Genomic DNA, 11,016 nt, shown 5'->3' with positions numbered 1-11,016 from the left:
AGAACAATGGATGCCATTAGGGGCCCTTGGATATCTGAAGTGGGTGGGGAGAGGGGAGGCTCAGCATGTGGATTCTGGACCACCCCACCCAGGGACCTCAGTCTACCTCAGATTACTCCCCACCTGATAAGCCTCAGCATGGCTGTGTTTGTTTTCAAAACCACCGCCAACCTGGGGTGGGACCAGCTCCCTGTTCACTCTTCACCTTATATATCAGGGTCCAGCAGTCCCAGGTAAAGATCAACTGAGTTGCAGACCCCACAACTGTTGGGGCTCTGGACCCTGCTGTACTGGGCACGAGTTGAGGCCTGAACACCCAAGTGCCCCAAGGAGCTGAGTAAATTGGAAGAGGAAGGATGCCTCGAGAAGGCCAACTTAGAGCCTAGGCCTGAAACCTGGAAAGAGGTGGTCCCCAGTCTGGGCCATGCCTTATCCTACTCTATCTCATTGGCCCAGGCTCCACCCTGCACTGCCTGCCCCCAGTATGAGGTGCTGGACTTGGCTCAGGGCTGCATGTTTGGATTGAGGGTTTGTTCCACAACCCTGGGAGAGGCAGGTGTTTCCCACACAGCTGTCAGAAGTGAATAAGGGCCTCGAAACGTGGAGGGCCTCGCAGGGTAGGGGTCCAGGCGTGGGAAGATAGCCAGGTCCCCATCCATCCATCCAGGAACCCAGCCACTCATTTTTTCACTCATTTATATTCAGGTTAAAGATCCTCTAACTGGTTGCTCTCCAGACTACACTCCCCCAACAGAACTTCGTTCTCGCCCGGCCCTATCATCTGCAGGCCCGCCCCTCGTTTGCCTCGCCCCATTCCCCTAACTGTGGCTTTCGGTCCTCAGACCCCACCTCCTTTGTTTCGTCACTCGGCTGCTTACCCCCAGGTATCCCTTGTCCCGAGGGAGGGGCACTCAGCACAGACACCACCATCCATGGCTGTACCATGGAGACTATTGCAATGCCCCTCCTCTGAACCCCGGGAAAGCCTCCACGCAACCCGTCACCATGGAGACGAACTCTCGGGGGTCTTCGGGCGCACTGGCCTCGCCCTGCCGCGTGGACAAAGAGTGTGCGAAACGAAACTAGGGCGAGATGGACTCCGAGGCCCCGCCCCCTTCGAAGAAGGCTCCGCCCCCTTCGAAGAAGGCTCCGCCCCCTTCGAAGAAGGCTCCGCCCGGCCCGGCCCGGCCCGGCCCGCAGTGCTACCGGTGCCTTCCCTCCCGCTGCCCTCCCGGCCGAAGTCCGGCCTCAGCCTCTCCTCGCTTCCTGTCCTCGGCCTTTCAGTTGCGGTTGTTCTTAAAGAGGGGTTCAGAGGGCGCCGTGACATTCCCTCTGCCTCCCCTTTGCCCTCTTAGCTTCTAGAGGCGCCCCCGCTCTCTGTTCCTTTTGTCTATCACTCTGCACTCATTCGTTCAAGAGACAAAAGTCTATGTAGGTGCCAGGCGCTCCTCCCCAGTTCTCCATGACTCTTGCTTTTCTCTTTTAATACAGTTTTAAAAATTGCATTCATTCAGTTCCCCTTATAGGCCAGCCGCCAAAAAATAAAAATTGCATTCACTCCAAGGCTCTTGCGGGGCGCGTAGTGGCGTGCGTTTTCCTCTCGTTTCTTCCTTCCCGTCCATCTCTCCGGGCGCGTCTCTCGTGCGTTTCTTCCCCTCCTCCTCCTCACCCCTCACCCCGACACCGGATGATTCTTGGATAGTCTGGGCAGTGGCAGGGAATCCGACTTCAGGACCTCGCCCCAGACCGCCAGACTGGAGAAATTGGAAGAGGTACTGTCGTTTCTGACGCCGAGGACCTCCCATAGACCAATAACCCTAAAAGTTAAAACCCTAAGTCTGCGACTGGCCTGGAGAGGTGGGAACCGAGCAGGACGTGGCGAGGTGGGGGAGCGCAGCAGGTCCCCAGCGGACGAAAGGGGCAAAGCCCCAGGGGCTGCGCGCGGCCTCCAGAATCCTGGCCCGGAAGGGATGGTGGCACTACAGCGCCACCTTCCGGGGGAGCCGCGTCGTGCTCTGGCTGTCGGCTGGGGCCGGAAGCCCGGGTTCCCACGCGCGGCTCGCGCTTCCCAGTTTTCTTCCCAGACGCCAAGCGGAGAAATGAGCTTGGGCGGGGGGCCGCCCCCGCGTCTTCCGGGGAGCCCTGAGGCGCAGTCGGGCGCGGAGAGTGAACGCGCAGCGCTGGAGCCTGTGGAGGCCGGAGATCAGACTCACTGGCCCGCAGCTCAGCTTAGGCGGGTAAGAGAAAAGGGGGTGGTGGGCTGAGGGTAGGTGCTGGGTTCCCGGAACCCCAAGGGGCCACCGGGCTGAGGACAGGTCGCTCGGGATCCAGGTGTTCTCTCTTTTGGATGTTTGACAGTACTTCGTCTTTTCCATCTTGGAAAATGGTACCATCAGTAACCCCGTTGTGCAATCGTATCCCCGTTCCCTCACTTCATATTTAGTCTGACACCAAATTTGTCCAGTCTTCCAACTGTATCTCAGATTCAGTCACCACTCCTCCCGGTCCCTGCCTCTGTTTTGCTAGATCAGGCCGCCATCGTGTGACCAGACTTATGAATAGCTTCCCATATCCCGGCCTCCGCTCGTAGCCCTTTTTCTCTGATGTGCAGCCAAGGCAATCTTTTACAAGAAACGTGATCATGTTACTCCTCTACTAAAATCCCTTTTGTCAGTGGTCTGGGACTTTGTACACTGTTGTATCCCCCAACACCTGATGCAGTGATTCAATCAACGTCCGTTGAGTGAGTGAATATGAAAGTTCCCCCTATCATTCCTCTCTTCCTGGGCCCCTGCCCCCAAGCCAGGATGTTAGGCCCCATTATGGTTGTGGGTGAGGACACGCCGTCCCTCTGGCTTGTCTGGCACTGATTTTCACCCCGAACTGGTATTTCTTCTCTCCTTCCTCTTGGCCAACCTCTCTTCCACCAATATAAAGCCCAAACTTGAGGCTGGAGGGCAGTCATGCTTTTCATGGCACACCCTGCAGGGAGCCGGAGTCTGGGGCCCTGGGGCCTCCACAGCACCCCCCAAGACCTGTACATGGTCCTCTTAATAGTGCTGGTCATGATGAGCTCAGCGTTTGGTAAGTGGCTCCAAAGGGTCAGAAGGGTGCCCTGTCCTGCTGGATGGTTTCCCACAGACACCAAGTGTCTGGGTACATTTGCCAAGATGCTCAGGTAAACCCAGGCAGGAGAGGAGATGGCATGGGTGGGCTTGTGGGAAAATGCCTGGAGACTGCTAATGGACTGATGTTCACCCCAAGGGAGATTTCTAGTGACCTCCCCAGGGCTGTCTCACTCAACAGCAGTTGACCTGAATAGAAATACTGAAGGAATCTTCTCTGGATCTGAGAGCAACACAGAATAGGAAGGGTTGGGGAACATGCCAGATGATAGAACCAGAATCCGCAGGGCAGAACAAGGCTGAATCCAGCTTGATAACTTCTCACTTGGCTGCAAAGCACTATCTACAGGCAAACAGGATTCAAAGTGTTTGTTTAGCATTTACCTCTGTCTCACACCAAGTGCTCTGCTGGGTCTGGGACTTGTTAACGTGTGGTCTGTGCCTGGGACTGGAGGAAGAAGGGGATATAAATGCATGTAGTTGGGGAGGGAAGTGAAGAATGGTGGCTTTGGTGGACCAAAGTTATTATGAGTCCCAGTAACCAAAAACAATGTGGCCCTGGGCTGCTTAAAGTCTCCTGTCTACATGAAGCAGAGATTCTTTCTATCTTGTGATGCACTCTTGTTTCTACTTTTGAACATTACAGATTAAGAAAGCATGTTCAGAAGAGAGTCCAGAGGGGTGGGAACCAAGAAACCTAGTCACAGAGGAAGAACTGTTCTGACAGGGCTGCCCAGACATGGAATGGGTTGCCTCAGTCGAACCTTTGGATTTAGAGGCTTGCAGAGTGCTGGGCACATGTGAGCTCCTCAAATACATGTTGAATGAATTGATGAGTGAATGAATTAATTAATGAGTTCCTCATCTCTGGAGGTGTAAGAGTGGATAGTAGAGATATTAATGAGAACTGAAGCTTGAAATGGAAGATTAAGCCAGATGGCTTTAAAGGGCTGGTAATTTTACAGTTTTCTGATATGGGGAGGTGGGGAAGGAACAATAGGGTGGATCAGCCTAGAAGCAGGCAGGCAGGGGTTTAGGGTCAGCGCTTCTTTGTGTTTTAGGTAAGCTTGTTCTTGTCAATCAGCAACCCCCTCAACCGCTTCCGTTCCCCAAATACCTGCGCTGCTATCGATGCCTCTTGGAGACCAAGGAGTTGGGGTGTCTTCTGGGATCTGACATCTGCCTCACCCCGGCTGGTAGCAGCTGCATCACTCTCCACATAAAGAATAGTAAGCTGCCTTGTCCTCTCATGGGCCCAGCCGTCTCCCGAACTGAGCCTCTCCCAGCCTCCTAAGCTGCACCCCAATTCCTCTTCCCACAATCCTAAAACACTGGTCTATCACTGTCTCTCTTTCCTTTCCTTCAGAGTCACCACCTGTCTCTACTTCCACCCCCTTCCCCCTCAGCCTCTCAGGGCTCCCAGCCTTGAAGGGGACCCTGGAGATTTCCAGATACACTGGACTTTCCTCAAGCTGTCTACAACCCCATCTGTCAGCGGAGTTCCTGCTGGTGTCAGTCTTCTTCATCTTCCCCTGCTCCTTCACATGCGCCTTCACTGAGTCTTGTCCTTATACTGCCTGACCCCTGATGGTTCGTGTTCACTAAGGCTTGGTCCTTAGCTATCTTCCCAAGACATGCACTCTCCCCAGAGGATTTTATATGCTTCCCTGGCTTCAACCATCAGCCATATACTGCTTCCTCCCGAATCTGAGTGTTATGCCAAACTGTTCTCCTCATGTCAAATTGTCCTGGACATCTCCATCTCTTTTTTTTTTTTCGGCAGCTGGCCAGCATAGGGAACTGAACCCTTGACCTTGATGTCACAAGGCTGTGCGCTAACCAACTGAGCTAACCGGACAGCCCCTCTATCTAATTTTGAACTTGCCAAAAATTGACTACATTCCCTCCTTCCTCATGCCTGCTCATCCACCAGATCCCCCACCTTTTTCACATGAACAAAAACATAACACATGCTACGTGCCAGGCACTGTTCTAAGCACTTACAACCTGCCAAGGCAGCTATTATTTTTTTTTTAATTTATTTTTTTTTATTATTTAAACATGACCGGTAAGGGGATCTTAACCCTTGACTTGGTGTTGTGAGCACCACGCTCAGCCAGTGAGCGAACCGGCCATCCGTATATGGGATCTGAACCCGGGGCCTTGGTGTTCTCAGCACCACACTCTCCCGAGTGAGCCACGGGCCGGCCCGAAGGCAGCTATTATTATTATCCCCATTTTATGGATGAGGAAACAGGTGCAGAAAGGTCAATAACCTTGTTGGAGTCTCACTGAGGCTGAGCCAGAATTTATGGTGGCTCTAGAGATGGTGCTAGTAACAACCACTGTATGAAGCTGCCATCCTTCATGTCCTTTTACTACATTTTTTTTTGGCAGCTGGCCAGTACAGGGATCTGAACCCTTGACCTTGGTGTTACAACACCATGCTTTATCCAGATGAGCTAACTGGCCAGCCCTGTCTTTTTAATTTATTTATTTATTTTTAAAAATTCTTTTTAGAGGTAGAAGTAATCTTTTTACTTTCTTGATTACCCTTTCTGCAATCTTCTTTTTTTTTTTTGGCAGCTGACTGGTACAGGGATCCAAACTCTTGACCTTGGTATTATCAACACTGCACTCTAACCAACTGAGCTTTCTGCAATTTTGGGGGCACATTCCACCCTAAACAAGTATACTCTTTATTCTCTTTTCACCTCTTTTTGTTCCCCACGAACAGAACAGTAGCAGACCACAGTAAAAACTGTTCTGCACTTGCTTTTTAAACTTAACAGTTATGAGAACTTAATGTTTTCCTATCAGTTTGTAAATGGCTTCCTTGTCGGTTGACCTGCTGCATAGTATTTCATGGCATGGGCATATCAGAGCTGACTGATCCATCCCACTATTAATGGGCATTTAGGTTGTTTCTAATTTTTTACTCTGTAAAGCTGGGCAGCAATGAACATCCCTGTACAAGTCTTAGAATATGGGCACAAAGATTTTTTCCCTCTCTAGTTATGTAATAGCAGCAGATACCATAATTTTATTCTCTTACCTTTGATCTAGAAAACAAATGACAAACACCTCCTTTCTGCAATCCAACCTCCAATACACTTTCCCAACTTCTTACATGGTCCCACAGTACTGGTTCTCCCCACTTCACAAGTCCTGACTTAGTCCCCTCCAACTGTTACTAAGTTTCAAATGGCTCTTTCCCTCCAACCTTCCATGGGAAACTTTTATCAGAGTTCCATGGTTGATGACTCCCTGGGCACTCCCCACCCCTGCCCAATTCTAGGAATTTTTTTTTTTTTTTTTCTTCTGAACCCTTGACCTTGGTGTTATCAGCACCATGCTTTAACCAAGTGAGATAACTGGCCAGCCTCTTTTCCTTTTTTTGGCCCAGGGCAGGGTATGGGGTAATGATGGAGTGAGGGGATAAGAGGATTTGGGGCTCTGCCCAATGACCTCCATATCACTGGTGCCTGCGGTCTCTCCCCAGGCAGCGGTTCTGACATCATGGTGAGTGATTGCCGCAGCAAGGAGCAGATGAGCGATTGTTCATATACCCGTACTTCTCCGGTGCTTGGCTTCTGGATATTCTCTCAGTGCTGCTTCCGGGATTCCTGCAATGACCCTCAAAACAGAGTGTACTATATTCCCTAGGACTGTAGAGACCCTTGGAGTAAAATTCCACCGGTTTCCTGCCACTTTCCTGACTTCTGCCTGGGCTCAGCCAGGACAACTTCCAGTCCTCATACCAGCCTTCCCTGCCTCCCTCAAGTCACTGGACCCTAGCCCTGATTCTCTTCCTCTTGGTCAACGCCCCCCAAAACCCCTACTCCTACTCGGTCCTCTCTTCCCCCAGGCTCTCTCTTGCCTCAAGTCCCTAGTCGTTCCCCCAAAATAAATTGGTATGCAAACTGTTTGGTCTGTCTCTCTCTTCTGGCGAAGGTGGAGGAGGCTGAGGGAAGTGGGCCTGCCCAACTGCCCCCTCATGGGGGCCTATAAGACGCTCTCAGTTCTGCTGAGCTCTGCTCCTGTCCTGCCTCAGTATCTAATTCACCTCTAGGCACAAAAAGGTGAAGAGGAACTGAAAACCCTCCTATGGTGAAGGCCAGGTTAGTGGGCTTCTTTGGTATTTTTTTTGGAGGGGGGAGGTAGGGATCCAAACCCTTGACTTTGGTATTTTAACACTGTACTCTAACCAACTGAGCTAACCAGCCAGCCTGTTGGGCATCCTTGGAAGTGCTGTCAGACCAGAGCTGTGCAGGGGCTGAAGAGGAGGTCCAGAGGGCTGTGATGGTAGAAGGGGGGCTGTGAAAGGACCAGGAGGAATAGGTTAGGTTGGAAAGAAGGCCACTCTGGAAGAGCCATTAGGCTTAGTGCAATCCTGGTGTCTCTCATTCCCAGATTCAGCTTCCCTATTCCAGGACCTTGGCAAATTACTCCTCATTTTGGGACATGGGGTTTCTCAGCCTGAGTTCGACTTGCTAGAGCTATATAAACCTGAGCCTTTCTCATACTGAAGTCGGTGGTTATGGGGAAAGGTTAGCCCAGCAAGGGAGTAACTCACTGAGGGTTAGCTACTCTATACTTCCAATTGCCTCACAACTTAAAAGATTAACATGGGTTTGGTGTCCTCTGCCAGAACACAGACCATTAAGGGGCCACAGAGATCTGTTAACATGTATGCAAAATGTTGTGTAGGTAAGAGTGTATGCTGTATGACATATCCATCGAGCTCACAAACCAAACTCATCTCAGCTGCTACAAGTCAGGACCATGGCTACCCCTGAGAGTTGAAAGTGCCTGGAAAGGGGCATGAAGGCAGCTTTAGATGCTGGTAAAGTCCCTTATGCTAACTTGGGGGATGGTTATATGAGTGTGTAGTTCACAAAAGCCGATCTTATGAACATGTGCAAACTTCCACGTTTTGCCAAAAAGGTTTAAAAATAAATAGGCCTAGGCTAGCTGGTTGGCTCAGTTGGTTAATGAGGTACTGAAAACAGCAAGGTCCAGGATTTGATCCCTATACTAGCTAGCCACCCCCCCAAAAAATTGTATGTCCACTTGTCTCTAAGGCACGTGTTGAGGAGGCCCTAACTCCCACCTGTGTGTGCACATTCATGTGCATTCCCTCAAATGTATAAGGCACTATCCTGACTTGACAAGTGACCAAAGTGAAGCTGAGAGATCAACTTACCCAAGCGGTAGAGGAGCTGGGACCAGGCCACCCAGCCACAAAGCTACACTGCTTTTCAGAAAAAGGTTTCATAACCCCAGCATGGGGATGTAAGACTCAGAAGGGCAGAGCAGACACCTAGCTGTCTTCATCTGGGAATCCTGGTGCTTAACTTTGCCTGGCTCCGAGCAGTGTGTGCCCAGTGTTTACTGAATGTATGGGAAAGATTGAATTGTATCCATTACTGCATGCTTGTAACTTTTTGAAAGTAAGTTAAAATGAAGAGCCAATTACTGCAGCCCTGTGTACCCTCTGCATTTCCCCCTTCAGCTGACCCCCAGAGGGAGTCCTGAGTGCCAGGATCCTCAAAAAGAATGAAGGATGGGCAGGAGCCCAGGTCCCTCAGCACCAGATGATCTGAAATGCGGGTCTTGGCTCCTGATTTTCCCTGTTTTAAAGACAAAGTTCTTTCTACTCTCTTAGGTGAAAAAATTCTGGCATCATCCGGGTTTAACTTTCTAGGTTTTATATGGTATGCTTAAGGCTGGGAGCAGTCACAATCCTCATGCTTTGATCCCTACCTGAGCAAAGGATGGGGAAGTTTGTGGGCCCTTTGGGGCCAGCCCAGAGGAAACCACAAAATCCAAGTAGGCAGGGTCTGCAATCCTCTTTGAATTTCACACCTAATTAATTCTCTTTAACCTGTCTACACCTGCCCACACCTGAGCATGACCCCATAAACAATGTGACACAGATTTAGCCCAGTCCCAGTTTATTATGGAAGGAAATGGGGGACGTGGAGCAGAGCAGAACAGACCCTCCCCTCTCCTCTCACCAGGCACCTATGGAGGTGGGTGTTGGGACTCAATGAGGTGAAACATGGCTAAGGAGGGCAGAGACTGTGACAGGAGAGGACAGAAAGCAGCAGACCAGAAGAGGAGAGGGGGTGGTAGAGTCAGTGAGGCAGGGACAGCCAATTGTCAAGTCAGGAAATCTGCACAGAAGTCTAACCTTCATCCTACTTGCTGCAAGTTCAGTGTGGCACTGGGTCTCAGAGACAGGAATAAGACAGGGGATACAGAGCCAGATCTGAATGGAAGTGGCAGGTTACCAGATTGAGAGGGGATGAGGAGATGATGGAATGCTAAGACGATGGGAAAGGGATGAAGGAAACCATTGTGCCTTTCCCAGGTCAGCCAGGGGCAGAATCCACACTTGAGATTCTTTTCTAGAAGGAAGAAAGAGCAGCATTGGGATTCAGGAGAGGAAATTAAACCAAAGCCATATAGACACTGAAGGCACAAAGGGAGACCTAAGAAATCACAGTGCCCAGAGAATGTGTGTGTTCTCAGAGAGGGCAGTGCAGGATGCTGCAACAGGGTGGAATCTGGGAAAGGTAAGGTGTCAGGGTACAGCCCAGGGAAGAATTAAAAGTCCGGAACTATTGAGGAATAAGTACATGCGGCGCAGGTCAGCAATGGACAAGCCCAGTTTCAGGGGAAGGGCGGCCATGGGGTCCAGGCCTTCAGGATCCTTCCCAGCATGGAAGGTGGGTAGGGGCAGTGAGAGGTTCAGGGCCTGGTAGAACCACTGAATCTGGGAGTCAGACAGAGGCAGGGGCAAGGTCCTATGAGGCAGCTCAGACAGGGAGCTCTGGAGCTGGGGGCTGGACCAGGAGTTGCAGTAATCATACTGGCAGCACTGGGCCTGATACCAGTACTCTGAGAAGTAGGTGTTGCGTTTTTCTTGGCAGCGGTAGGAATTGTACTGTCCACAGCCTCGAATGTTGAAGCGAACCTTGATATCTGGAGGAGAGGGGACAGCAAATAATCCTGCTAATAGCCTCCCATAGTCCCCAAAACTGGCACCCCTACCACTGACTCTCCCCATCCCTCGCCCAGACCCTATGTCTATCCCAGACTTCTTCAGAAGAAGCCAGAAAAATTAGCTCAGCTGGTCTCCCAGTACCCTAGACCCTTCCTTCCAAGATCCTTCAGCCTTCTTCTTATAACCTAGGCCTCAAGTAGCCCTCATCTGTGAGAGGAGAGAAGACCAAGCCATAGGCTGTCCTTCTGGCAGGCCCCTTCCTGGGACTATACTCACCATAAAAGATGGAGATCACCATGCATGGGGATGAGCTGCTGATGGTACACTTCTCTGAGCCTGAAATGCATCCTACAGAAGGGTCTTCTAAGAGGCAGAAGTGGCAGGTCCGGACTTCAGGAACAGGAACTGGGAAAGCAGGAGGGATGGAAGCACTGGCTCACTCCTAAGTCCCCTGCCCTGCAGGGAGCCCTGAGCTCCACCCTTTTCATGGACTGTCACCCCTTCCTCCCTGCCCCTGGCCCCACTTACCCTTTCCTACTGCGAAGCCCACAATGACCAGCATACCCACAAGCATATGGGCCTTCCTTATGGAATTCTGAGGAGAGGGGCAGTTCATGAGGGATGCCCTGAAACCCCACCTTCCTGTGGCCATGCTCCTTGATCCTCAGCTGCAGGGTGGTTTTGATGGCAGTCTGAGCAGGAGCTGCTGTAGGTACAGACCTATATTCCTGCTTGGGGCAGGATCCTGGCTGGGAGGAAGTTATTAACTGAGCAAAAGGGACAGTGTGTCCTCACCCACAAGGTCTGGCTCCTGAGTGTGGGAGCAGTGGCCCAGACAGGGGCAATACCTGGGCACCACCTGGGCCTTTATCCAGTTAT

General features: G+C 51.2%; 2 protein-coding genes across 2 annotated transcripts; one reads left to right on the top strand and one right to left on the bottom strand.

The window, feature by feature from the left end:
• Positions 1-2,963: 2,963 nt before the first annotated feature.
• LY6G5C (lymphocyte antigen 6 family member G5C) lies at positions 2,964-7,023 on the top strand. The gene is made up of 3 exons (XM_063097981.1): positions 2,964-3,084; positions 4,187-4,354; positions 6,628-7,023. Exons 1-3 carry the CDS (start codon positions 2,964-2,966, stop codon positions 6,789-6,791), a joined length of 453 nt encoding a protein of 150 aa, XP_062954051.1. The 3' UTR covers positions 6,792-7,023.
• Positions 7,024-9,573: 2,550 nt separating this feature from the next.
• LY6G5B (lymphocyte antigen 6 family member G5B) lies at positions 9,574-10,753 on the bottom strand. The gene is made up of 3 exons (XM_063098270.1): positions 10,666-10,753; positions 10,414-10,542; positions 9,574-10,115 (listed from the first exon to the last, which is right to left on the bottom strand). The coding sequence occupies exons 1-3, from the start codon at positions 10,751-10,753 to the stop codon at positions 9,715-9,717; spliced, it is 618 nt and encodes a 205-aa protein (XP_062954340.1). The 3' UTR covers positions 9,574-9,714.
• Between the last annotated feature and the right edge of the window lie 263 nt (positions 10,754-11,016).

This window comes from Cynocephalus volans, chromosome 5 (assembly GCF_027409185.1).
Source record: "Cynocephalus volans isolate mCynVol1 chromosome 5, mCynVol1.pri, whole genome shotgun sequence".
NCBI lineage: Eukaryota > Metazoa > Chordata > Mammalia > Dermoptera > Cynocephalidae > Cynocephalus > Cynocephalus volans.
Note: the sequence above shows the minus strand (reverse complement) of the source record. Positions and strands in the feature narration are given on the sequence as shown.

Bases quoted from the DNA above. Each gene is read 5' to 3' on its own strand.
- LY6G5C (XM_063097981.1), top strand. From the start codon at position 2,964: ATGCTTTTCATGGCACACCCTGCAGGGAGCCGGAGTCTGGGGCCCTGG. The intron at 3,085-4,186 runs GTAAGTGGCTCC...TTTGTGTTTTAG, and splicing joins CATGATGAGCTCAGCGTTTG to GTAAGCTTGTTCTTGTCAAT. The intron at 4,355-6,627 runs GTAAGCTGCCTT...GTCTCTCCCCAG, and splicing joins CACTCTCCACATAAAGAATA to GCAGCGGTTCTGACATCATG.
- LY6G5B (XM_063098270.1), bottom strand. From the start codon at position 10,753: ATGAACTGCCCCTCTCCTCAGAATTCCATAAGGAAGGCCCATATGCTT. The intron at 10,543-10,665 runs GTAAGTGGGGCC...CTGCTTTCCCAG, and splicing joins GGGCTTCGCAGTAGGAAAGG to TTCCTGTTCCTGAAGTCCGG. The intron at 10,116-10,413 runs GTGAGTATAGTC...CCTCTCCTCCAG, and splicing joins GGTGATCTCCATCTTTTATG to ATATCAAGGTTCGCTTCAAC.